This window comes from Salvia splendens, chromosome 16 (genome assembly GCF_004379255.2).
Source record: "Salvia splendens isolate huo1 chromosome 16, SspV2, whole genome shotgun sequence".
NCBI lineage: Eukaryota > Viridiplantae > Streptophyta > Magnoliopsida > Lamiales > Lamiaceae > Salvia > Salvia splendens.
Window position 1 is genome coordinate 3,636,967 of NC_056047.1, and position 12,645 is coordinate 3,649,611.

Sequence of the window (12,645 nt, forward strand, 5' to 3'; positions counted from 1 at the left end):
TAGGTTTTTTTTATTATTATCAGAATTTATATTTAATTTTTGTATTTAATAATAATATAGTGATTTATTACTTGTTACATCATTATATTTTATACTAGTATGTAGGGCTGGCAAAATATACCGAAATACCGAAATACCGCACTTACCGTACCTAAAAAAATACTGAAAATACCGAATTTTCGGTATACCGTACTTTTCGGTACGGTATTATACCGTACCGACAGTTTTAGATACGGTAAATGTATGCATTTTGTATATACCGCGGTATACCGCATTATACCGCAATTGCGGTATATACCTCAAATAACACGGTATACCGCAAATACGGTATATACCGCAATTGCGGTATATACCGGAAATCACGGTATACCGCGGTATACCGCATATTGCGGTATACCGAAATCACGGTACGGTATACCGACAAAAGCGGTACGGTAACGATATCTAAATTTTGGTATACCGACTTTTCGGTATACCGCAATTGCGGTATACCGACAAAAGCGGTACGGTAAAAGTATGGTTTTTGGTCATACCGCACGGTACGGTACGGTATGCGGTATGGCCATTTCGGCGCGGTAGACCGTACCGTTCCAACCCTACTAGTATGTAATTAGGCTATGTATGGTGTAATATATAAGTTTCAATATTTTGGAATCAAACACTCTACCTTGAACCCCACTAGTGCTGCAGTTCAACTAAGTTTCAATGTATCTACAATTATTAAAAGAATAGTCAGAGCTGTGTATAATAATAGTCATATATTTTCAAGCCGTTCCTTTTCTTTTAAAAAATTTCATTCGATAATATAATCATATGATGTGCTACATGTCCATTATACAATTAACATACATACATATATACATACAACTACAAGCAACATCAACATCAACATCAATGATCAATCAGCATCCACCACCCAAAGTAAACAAATAGAAAATTTGAAAATAAAAATTATCACTTTGGTTTGATGCATTTTATTTGCATCCACTGCTTTGCAATATCTATCTATCTTTGTGGGTTGAGTTGGCAAACTTTCAGCATCACAACAAAAGCTACATATATATATTTATATATCACAAGAAACTCTTTTCATAGTTAGTGGAATTGAAAGAGAAGTGTGTGGGGATTTGAATCTCATTCCCAAAATGCCACTTTACAAGATCAGATTTTATTTGTTTACTAACTAAAACCTTTGATACTTTGTGATTTTTACTTGTCTAAAATCTTATGTATTCATGAAGGCTCAAAATTAATGATCAGGGTTGTAGATTATTGAAATCAATTGATAAGGGTTTAATTTTTGCTATTTATTGAAATCGCATGCTCGATTTTTATATAAATTGTATCAGATCATAGTTTACATGGCACGAGATCGTTAAACAAAATGAATGAAATAAAGTATCAATGTGGACTACACATCAATAATGCTTTATGGGTTGTGCTCACAAATGATATAGTATGACACATTAGTCCTCCCTCCGTTGCAAGTTAACCCAAAGTGTATTCAATTTTTTCAAGAAATTTAATTGGTAAAAATGAGGACATGTATAAAATTGTTCAATTAGGAATGAGCAATCACAATTCACAAGAATAATCTTCTTATCCAAAATAAAATACTTGGAAAAATGTTTTAACTAAAAATGTCCATATCCCATATTGTATTTTGATAAGACATTTTTGGACTAAAGAAATGAATGCTATAGCTACAATAGGAAGACTAAGTGGAGACTACAAATGTCAAATAAAATGTGGACATTTTCATGTGATGGGTATCAAAGCTATAATGTCACATACCACAATCCACATTACCAATCAATATTAGAATACTTCCCCCCACTTTCATATATGCCACAATCTCAGCTATAACATCTACCCCACCCGCAATTCAAAAGTAAAATTTTAAAATAGCACATCAATATGACCCTATTATCCATTAAACTTTTAATAGAATTGGTAATAGTACTATGGATGTTATTAATTCCAAATTTGTGGATTAATGCTAACCATTAAGGAGTCCAATTGTTTGTGTGATGTGATTTGACATTTCTAACAGTCTTAGACAGCGTTTACTCTTCAGGTTTATCTAAAACAAAACATTAGTAGTATATAGTACTAGTATATACTCTTATTTAGTCATTCGTCCAAAAAAATGTGTTTTTTTTTACTTTTGGGCAGACTTCAATAAATTTTTGAGTTGCTTTGGGTATAATGAAAACTCGTTATATTGTCATTTTAATTTGGTTGAATGTAGTGTGAACGATAGACGATCATACCAGTTCTTCTTATTCTGTATTAATGATCAATTAACACTATTTTACTAATTTAGACGAGTCGTTTCATAAAAAATTAAATTCAATTTTTGTTTAGATTCATGAGAAAATGGATGAAACCATCTTCACAAAACGTAGAAAGGATTGACTACGTTAATTTATCAAAAAAAGAGTTGATTTCTATATTACTCACGTACTAATTTGCAATAAGTTTCGATTTCATTAATAATGTTGTTGGCAATTGAAACATAAAATGAATATAAAAAATATCCCACATCGGTGTACATAAATAGCTTAATCCACTATATAAGTCTCATGGGTCTCTCCTCCTATGACCAATTGGTTTTAGGATGGAACCCATGGATTTCTATCATGGTATCAGAGCGGGTCACCGACTGTGGGTTATATTTAACTGACCCAGCAGTATATCTGGGCTGAAACTGAAAAAAATGACTGACCCAGCAGTATAACTGGGCTGAAAATTTGGGCCAGTGGTCCAACCGATCGAAAAAAAGATTTGGCCGATTGTCCAATCGATCATAAAAAAGTCCAAACCCAGCAGTATATCTGGGCTGAAACTGAAAAAAATGACTGACCCAGCAGTATAACTGGGTTGAAAATTTGGGTCAGTGATCCAACCTATCGAAAAAAAAGATTGGGTCGATGGTCCAATCGATCATAAAAAAGTTCAACCCCTCCAAGATTCACCTTGAAGGGTTTGATTCACCATCTTGAAGGGTTTGATTCACCTTGAAGAGTTTGAGGGAGAGTGTTGGCAATTGAAACATAAAATGAATATAAAAAATATCCCACATCGGTGTACACATATAAGTCTCATGGGTCTCAAAGAGCTTAATCCACTGTATAAGTCTCATGAGTCTTTGCTTAATCCACTATATAAGTCTCATGGATCTCTCCTCATGGATCTCTCCTCTTATGACCAATTGGTTTTAGGATGGAACCCATGGATTTCTATCAAATGTAATTAAAGTAACGCACTATTGGTCTAGCAAAAAAATGTTTCACGATCGATAAAGAGTATATGTATATATAGGCCCAATTCATTTAAAAATCTATAAAACTATCGGTCTATTTAGGCCCAATTACATGATATGCCAATCAAAAAAATATTACAAACATTGGGCTGTGTAAAATATCTTGGGCCATTACCAACATCATTGGATCTTTAAACTGGGCTTTGAATATATTTAAGCTACACAGTGTAAAAAGATTAGTGTGGCCCAAAAGAAAATTTCACGCCTCTTCTTTAGAAGTACTAAACCAATTATTAACAATAATATAAATCCATGTGACGTAACTCGAAGATAATTCAGAAATAAACGCAGCATCTAAAACGAAAACAAGAGTCAATAAAGTTAGAAAAATATTGTGTAAATTGCTTCACCAACTCCACAAATGTTTGAATAATTGCCTCACTTACTCAACACCAATGTCTGTATTCGTTTAGCTCCTTCTATTCGCTCACATTCCATCCAAAATTTTCTATTACAAAAACTATGTCACGCTACATTATATTTCCAAACTCATCTAATACTACAAGACAAATAATCACAAACCAATCTTCATCTTGAAAATGCGGCATGAATGTTTGAGATGGAAAAGCACAGCGTAGGTCTAGCAACGCAGATCCTAGTAATGGCGATCGTGATTTCAGTGATCCTGCTGTTTCTAGGAATGGGCGTGCTAGTCCTGATCCACGTCTGGATCGTGGGGCGGACGCTGAGGAACGATGTCAGTAGTGAGAGGAGAAACGCGGTGGAGAGGGAGAGCTTGGGGAGCACGAGCATGTCTCGGGACGACATCGAGAAGCTGCCGTGCTTTGACTTCGCGGCCAAGGCTAAAGGCAGCAGCCCGGCAGGGGACTGCGCGGTCTGCTTAGAGAAGTTCAAGGCCGGGGAGAGATGCCGGCTGCTGCCGTCGTGCAACCACAGCTTCCACGCGGAGTGCGTGGATTTGTGGCTGCTCAGGGCTCCCGTTTGCCCCATTTGCAGAGCTGTGGCTGCTGAGGAACAAGGAGGTGCTGTTGACTGTTGAGATGGAGGAGGGTTTGTAGTGTTTAATTAGGTTATTCGAATCATGAGTTTCTGTATTTGGAGTGAATGTGTGATAGATTGTGTACATAAAAAATTCAAACAATGAAAGAAATATACTCCCTTTGTCTGCCCGTTAAATGTCACATTTTTCATTTTTCTTCAGTCGCCCGTAAATATGGACCTCACATTCCATTAAGTCATCAGTTAACATTTTAATAATATAAAAATAGAATTCACGTTCTACTAACTTTATTATCTACTTTCTTTTATAAAGTCAAATATGAGCTAATGAGCTGATCAAAATTGTGACATTTATTGCCGGAAGGACCGAATATGATTTATAACTTGTCATAGTACTTTCCATGAAGTTTAATCATTAATTATTTCGTATAAAAATTAGATAGTGGTAATTTTAAGTTTAGTGATTTTTTGGAATTTTAATACTCAACCTTTAATTTTAGATAAACACTATATTTAGTCTTTGTTCCAGGGATTGAGGTTAAAAGTTTTGGACGTTAATTGGCGTCAAAATTCAGAATTTATTGAAAATTTTAAAATGTTTTTCATCATATTTCTCACACTTTTGTATCGGTAAGGTTTATTTTGACTTTTTGAGACGAGTTTTGGCATTGGGCTTTTGGGCCTGTTATTTTGACTTTGTAGACGAGTTTTGGCATTAGGCTTGTGGGCCTGATTTAAAATGAAGCATTGAGAATTAATACGGTTTCGGGCCTTTTCTAATTAAGTCTCGGCCTATCTTAACTCGTAATTTTGTTTACGATTATATTGTTAACTCTATTAATCACGAATCATTTTCCCGAATTCAAATGTGACTGACTTGATTACATGTCAATCTTAATCCAAGAATTTATTTGTCTAATTTCAAGAAATCCTTTAAAAAGAAAATAAACATATCATACAAAAATGAAAATATTAGTAAAAAAGAAAAGAAAAAAAATATATGGAAAATTTGACTTACATATTTTTCAATACGAGTTTATTTGACAAATGTCGGCACATTTTAGATATTGAGCTCCTATATGTAATGCATAAATCAATATATAGAATAAAGTATGGGAAGGAAAAGAAAAGACATCCCCATCATTTCCTCTCTCGCATTTCATATACATTTACAAATCCAACACGGCTTCTCTACATCGACATCCCACTGGTGCACCTTGGGTGAAGTTGAACATAGACGGTGTCTTCTCTACATCGACTCTGACGGCGGGAGAGGGAGGATTGGTCCTGGTTCTGATGGAGGCCTTTTGCTGGCTTTCTGTGCTCCGATAGCTGCATCATCGAGCTTTGAGGCGGAGCTTTTGGCTCTGATTTGGGGTTTGGAGATGGCTATGGAGCTTTCTACTCACATTTGGATAGAGCTGGACTTAGCGGCTCTGGTTAAATCGTTGTCATCTGGGCACCTTGGCTCTGCGGATTTTAGACATCATATGGCTTTGATCCGGAGTATGACAGTTCAGCGGCATGTTCGATTCTCACACATCTACAGAGAAGGAAACTGGGCTGCTGATTTTCTAGCAGGTAGGGGGGTCCAGACCCCTGCCCTTACATACTTCGATCCAATCTCTGCGCCTCGGTATCTGAAGGCGCTAGTTAGGATGGACCAGCTGTGATATCCTAACTTCCGTTTCCGACGTAGAGATGGTTGGTTTTGATCCTTTTTCGCTTCTCCCTTTTGTGTATTTAGTCACATTTTTTTCACTTGATAGCACGGAGGATCCCGAATTACGGGACCTCTACTTTGCATTTTCATGTTCTTGTTTGGATCTTAGTCACTTTTAGGCTAAGATCATGTTTTTGGAACATTACATTTTGATCTTATTTACGGGTTGAGGGTTTGCCTAAATCCCCCGCCCACGAAGGGCGCATTTGATTAAAAAAACAAAAAAACAACAAAAAATGTGGGCGCCTTTGATTAAAAAAACAAAAAAACAACAAAAAAAAAACAAATCCAACACGGCTTCTTGCCTATTAAATTGACACCACCTTCTGATTTTTCACCCAATTGAACCTTTTGCTTTCATTTCCCTATGCATGTTCACACACAGACCACAGGCACACTATACTCATTTGGACGAACAATATAAATGCTGATTGCAACACAATTTGACTTGTTGGAAAACATAGACCATATGCTTAACTTTTTCAAATTCATAGTAATTTGAGAACAAAAAAGGTCATAATTGGCATAAATTAAGACCGGTGATTATGTATAGAAATTATAAAAACCAATGAAATTAAAATTCAAGCCTTTAAACGAATCATCGAAGCTATCAGTTTATGGTTCAATAGATCGGATCGATTTGACGACTCATCGGTAATATTTTAAACTATATCCTATAAGGCATAAGCTAATCATATTACAAGAATGGCACGTTGAGATTAATTATCAACAAAATCATGCCCGGGATTTGTTAGATTGTAACTACTTCATGTAACTCATTAACGAGTAGTATAATACTCCTATTATATTCTATAAATACAAAGACTATGTTTAATTGGCCATATTAATAATGCAAAAAGCATTTAAAAGCCATAAATTCTTTTACCCCATAATTCATTTAATAGCCATAAACTTTTGTACCACAAAAAATTATTGGAAAGTATGAAAGAATTTCGCACACGGCATGTGACAATAAATTCATAACTAAAAATGAAATTTTAAGAGTAAAAATATACTCCATAAATAAATTAAAGTACTCGTGTAGCAATGTCTAACGTTGAAATTCATATAAAGAAAAGAAAGGAAAAGAAAGAATTGGAAGCCCGCATAAATATAATTACGACTGCACATGTATAACCTATTACTTTTGAGTTTTGAGTAATTGTGCCCAGAGTCTAGAGAGAAACTTTTGACTTTTTCGATTTTTATTCACTCAAATAATTGAAATATTATTTGTGAAAATAAAATTTATATAAAAATTCTAATTTAAATAAATAGAAATTAATTTTTAAAGACAGATAAATAAACAAATATTATAATTTTTTTACTATAAGACTAGTACTTTTTACTATTTGATACTTTTGTCACATGGCATTAAATGTCTCATATTTTTAAATGTTGCTTAATCTCATTTCAGGATTATTACATTTTAGAAAGTGAACCTTGTATTTTATGAAATTACTTAACTTATAGTATTATATTATAAAAATAATATACTCCATAATTTTATTAACTTTTTTTCATCATTTTCTTTTATAAAATCAAACCAAACACACAGATACAGAGACAAAAAAAATGGCTCCTCCTTCTTCCAAGCCTCACATAGTGGTGTTTCCCTTCATGTCAAAGGGACACACAATCCCCCTCCTCCACCTCACCCACCTCCTCCTCCACCGCGGCCTCGCCACCGTCACCATCTTCACCACCCCCTCCAACCGCCCCTTCATCTCCGAATCCCTCACCGCAACCACCACCACCGACCTCTCCATCGTCTCCCTCCCCTTCCCCCAAAACATCCCCGGCATCCCCACCGGCGCCGAGAGCACCGACAAACTCCCCTCCATGTCCCTCTTCCTCCCCTTCGTCCAATCGCTCGAGCTCATCCAACCCTCCTTCGAGCAAGAGCTTGAAAAAATCCACGCACGCGTCTCCTGCATTATATCAGACGGCTTCCTCCACTGGACCTTAGAGTCAGCCTCCAAATTTGGCATTCCCCGCCTCAGCTTCCTCGGCATGAGCCACTACGCCATGGCGGTGTCCAGAGACGCCGCCATGAACGGCCTCCTGTCGGCCCACGAGTCAGACAATGAGGCCGTCCCCCTCGTTAGGTTCCCGTGGATCCAGGTCACCAGGAAAGACTTCGATGAGCCGTTCAATCAGCGTGATCCGAGTGGTCCCCAAATGGATTTCATCATCGAGTCCACCACAGCAACACAGAACAGCTTTGGTTTGTTGGTTAACACTTTCTACGGGCTCGAGCCCATCTATGCTGACTACTGTAACAACGATGGCAAGCTTAGAACATGGAGCATCGGCCCGCTCTGTCTCACAAAACTACCAAAAAAGTTAGGTTTTGAGACACAGAAAAAACCATGGATGGAATGGCTCGACCGTCATAGCCCGGTTATATATGTCGCGTTTGGGTCACAGGTTCAAATCTCGCCAGCTCAGCTCCAGGAAATAGCCCTGGGGCTGGTATCCGCGGAGGTGAGCTTCCTATGGGTTGCGAAAAAGAGCGAGATGAATGAGGTCGAGGTGGAAACTGAAAGGGGACTAGTGGTGACGGAATGGGTCGATCAAGAGGAGATTCTCGAGCACCCGAGTGTTCGGGGGTTCCTGAGCCACTGCGGGTGGAACTCGGTGCTGGATGGGATATGCGCGGGAGTTCCGATTCTGGCGTGGCCGATGATGGCGGAGCAAGGGCTGAATGCGAAGATGGTGGTGGAGGAGATCAAGGTTGGATTGAGGGTTGAGGCGGTTGATGGGAAAGCGAAGGGGTTTGTGACGGCGGAGAGCTTGAGGAGAGGAGTGAGGGAGTTGATGGAGGGTGGGAAGGGGGAAGAGGTGAGGGAGAAGGCGAGAGAGGTTGCTGAGGCCGCCATTAAAGCTACCAATGAAGGTGGATCTTCGTGGAATGCTTTGAATAGCCTCATTGATGAGATACAGAGGAAGAAACAAATCAACGGTTTTAAATCGATTTGAATATTAGTATAAGTTTGACTTTTAAAAAAAATTGTTATATAAGTGTTTTCATAACTAGTACTACGTACTACATTATAATTTGGAAGGCATGGAGTCCAATGACAGGTCATCTTGTCGAATTTTCGCGTGGATTTTTGTTTTTGTGTATGGATTTATGTACCAAACTTTAGTGTTTCTTTAACTTATAGTAGTATTTATTTTTGGAAATCTGGAAATAGTTATAAATTATGGAAAAAAGAAATGCACATATATGTAATGCGATTTTACGTTGTTAGTCATAAGTCTAGTATGGTGAGCTGGTGACAAATTATTTAATCTTTTAGATTTTCGATTTTAGGATATTTTTCAAAATGTCGATCGCAAAAATTGGAAGCTTTATGAAATGAAGGATTAAGACACTAATTCGTATATATAGTGTGTCAAGTGGGTAGATAAATAAGGTGGACAAAGTATACTCCATCCAGCACCGAGTTCCACCAGCAGTGGCTCAGGAACCCCCGAACACTCGGGTGCTCGAGAATCTCCTCTTGATCGACCCATTCCGTCACCACAAGTCCCCTTTCAGTCTCCACCTCGACCTCATCCATCTCGCTCTTTTTCGCAACCCATAGGAAGCTCACCTCCGCGGATACCAGCCCCAGGGCTATTTCCAGGAGCTGAGCTGGCGAGATTTGAACCTGTGACCCAAACGCGACGTACAGGACCGGGCTATGACGGTCGAGCCATTCCATCCATGGTTTTTTCTTTTTCTCAAAACCTAGATTTAGGTTTTTCGGTAGTTTTGTGAGACAGAGCGGGCCGATGCTCCATGATGTAGGAGGCTTGCAATCATTGCGAAAGTGGTCAGCGTAGATCGGCTCAAGCTCGTAGAATGTGATAACTAACAAGCCAAAGCTTTTCTCCGTTGCGGTGTTGGACTTAACGATGAAATCCATGTAAGGACCACTCGGATAGCGCTGATCGAACGGGTCATCGAAGTCTTTTCTGGTGACCTGGATCCACGGGGAACCTGACGAGGGAGACGGCCTCATGGTCGGACTTTGGGGCCGACATGAGGCCGTTGAAGACGGCGTCAAGGCACACCGCCATGGCGTAGTAGCTCATGCCGATGAAGCTGAGGCGAGGGATGCCTTCAACCTTTAATAATTTATTAAGCTTTCAAATTTTGTAACAAACTAATAATGACGATTAGTGTTCATTTATTAAAATTATCACTATCTTTATATACTTTAATAAGTATTACGTGGAGTACTAATAAATCACATGTCAAAATAAATTCCTTTTCAATTTATCTAGTTTCGAGTTTTGAATATAATTACAAATCCCAATTTATTCATTTTATCTGGGAAGAGGAATTCCTTTTCAATTTGAACTGATAAGTGACAAGTACTCTCCCGTTTCCACCAGTGTCTCTGCCAAATACTACCACATTTTGCTATTTCAGTCCGTCCCACAATAAAAGTCACATTTTACTTTTATCATAAATGGTAAGTAGACCCCACATTCCACCAACCAATTCTACTCACATTTTATTATAAAACTAATATATATAAGTGGAACTCATAGTCCACTAACTTATTCAACTCACTTTTCTTTACATTTCTTAAAATTTGCGCCTACACTAAATGTGACACTTAATATGAGACAGAGATAGTAATTTTCAATTTTGTACGTTCAGTCATAAATGACATTTAAACGTGACACAAATTACTAGTATTAATAATTCAGTAATATTAGTCTATTCTCATTAAAAGAGTATTTCACGTAATTGAGTTGGCCATATTATAATAATATAGAGGGAAGAATTTCTGTCTGCCAGCTTTGTCAATGTATCAACTTGTTCGTATCAATTTTTTTTGTCTGCAAACTTCAATGTAAAAGTACCCTCAAGCCCTTGAAGGGCATTTTTAGTCTATTTATTCTCTATTTCTTTATTAAAATATTTAATTTTCTCTCTTAATTTTTTTGCCACTTTCTTCCTTCTCTTTTTCTTTCTCCTCTACTTTAAAAGAGGCAAAATAAAATTTAAGAAAGGTAAATTGAATATATAAATAAAGAAGAGAAAAATAAACCGACTGAAATGCTCTTAATGGGCCCGAGAGTATTTTCGTCCAAAAAAATCTGAAATAGTGAAAAAAAACAGCTCAAACGATAAAACATCAAAGTTAATGGACCTCATAAAATATTTTCAAATGTTACGGACCAAAATTGATACATTGTGGCAAAGTTCGCGGACCAAAAGAAATGTATCCAACCGAATGTGACATTTCATTTATTTATTTTATTTGTTGCCTAACTGAAGACGAGCCCAGAAGAGATGAGAGAGGTATTTGCAAGAGAGTAGAGGCGTTGTGTTTTGGAGGTGATCGGGCTGGAATCTGCAGTTACAATTTGAAAGCCAAAAATGTTCACGGTTCGATTGGGTAAAAACTGGCCAATTGGTTTTAAAGAAATTGAAAAATCCATTAAAAATCAGACAATTTTGAACCAGAACCGTTAATTCCAAAGTCAGACCAGTTAAGCACCCATCTCTCTCAAAATGGGGGCCGGCCGGTGGCATCTCTATTTGGAAGAATGCTCTTATAAATTTATGGACATGGGAGAAACTACCCACTAAGCCTAAAGAGAGCAATGAAGTTGATCGAAATGCCAACTATACCTAATTAATAATAACTACTCCCTCCGTTCCAAGATATTATACTAATTTCTTTTGGCATAAGAATTTATGAGGTGTTGTTTAGTGATGTAAGGTAATAAAGTAAATTTTTACCACAAATAGAAATGACTCAAATATGTTGGGACACCCCAAAGTAGTATACGAGTCTAATATCTTGTGACGGAGGGATAGTAAGTAATTAAATTGAAATCATCAAATACCCAACTATACATTAGTAGTATACGTTGGACAGTTACAAAATTGAAAATAAAGGTTAATTGCCTACAAAATAACAAAGTTTTATCAAATTTTAATTTGTCATGCACTTTTAAATTTTGAATGATAAAATTTGTCAATTATTTCATGATAACTTATTCAGGGACAAATTCGATTCTAAATTCATATGCGCATATAAAATTTTGGTGTTGTCAATGAATAGTGGCATGATTGTATATTAATGTGACGACGTAGACGACTAGATGTCATTTTGAGCTTAATAAAAAATAATTGCAAATTTAGTTAAATGTAACAATTGAGAAAATTTTGGAACATGTCATGATTTATCATTCATATTTTGTAAGATATGGAACAAACTAAAAATTGACCAAAAGTTCATAATTTTATAGTCATTTAACCCAAAAAATAAACGGTTATTTACATTTCAAACTCTAAGCCATTGATAACAAACACCAAATAGCAAACATCTTTTATTGCTACCAAATGTGTAACGGTGTAAGAAGTCTTGACTGTGAACAGTCCCCCCATAAATTTCATCATTTAGTATTATATAGGGGTAATTACACAATACATACAAAATATTTCATCAATGTTTCAATTTAGTACAAAAAGTTTTAAGTTAACATATATCATACAAAATGTTTGATTTGTATTTCAAATTAGTACATTCCGTCAAATATCACTAACACTATTACTTTTTTCTTGTTTTTCATCATATTCAGTGTGTTATAATTCTGAGTTTTTCACTTATTTCTAGACGAA

General features: G+C 36.7%; 3 protein-coding genes across 3 annotated transcripts; 2 read left to right on the forward strand and 1 right to left on the reverse strand.

Moving 5' to 3' along the window:
- The first annotated feature begins 3,747 nt into the window (after positions 1–3,747).
- On the forward strand, positions 3,748–4,438 carry LOC121771361 (RING-H2 finger protein ATL56-like). The gene has a single exon (XM_042168150.1). The coding sequence runs from the start codon at positions 3,876–3,878 to the stop codon at positions 4,323–4,325; it is 450 nt and encodes a 149-aa protein (XP_042024084.1). The 5' UTR covers positions 3,748–3,875; the 3' UTR covers positions 4,326–4,438.
- A 3,118-nt stretch (positions 4,439–7,556) lies between these two features.
- LOC121771046 (UDP-glycosyltransferase 90A1-like) lies at positions 7,557–9,197 on the forward strand. The gene has a single exon (XM_042167843.1). It carries the CDS (start codon positions 7,584–7,586, stop codon positions 8,988–8,990), a length of 1,407 nt encoding a protein of 468 aa, XP_042023777.1. The 5' UTR covers positions 7,557–7,583; the 3' UTR covers positions 8,991–9,197.
- A 212-nt stretch (positions 9,198–9,409) lies between these two features.
- On the reverse strand, positions 9,410–10,021 carry LOC121771948 (UDP-glycosyltransferase 90A1-like). The gene has a single exon (XM_042168851.1). It carries the CDS (start codon positions 10,019–10,021, stop codon positions 9,410–9,412), a length of 612 nt encoding a protein of 203 aa, XP_042024785.1.
- Positions 10,022–12,645: the final 2,624 nt, after the last annotated feature.

Coding starts and splice junctions, on each gene's coding strand:
- LOC121771361 (XM_042168150.1), top strand. CDS start 3,876: ATGTTTGAGATGGAAAAGCACAGCGTAGGTCTAGCAACGCAGATCCTA.
- LOC121771046 (XM_042167843.1), top strand. CDS start 7,584: ATGGCTCCTCCTTCTTCCAAGCCTCACATAGTGGTGTTTCCCTTCATG.
- LOC121771948 (XM_042168851.1), bottom strand. CDS start 10,021: ATGAGGCCGTCTCCCTCGTCAGGTTCCCCGTGGATCCAGGTCACCAGA.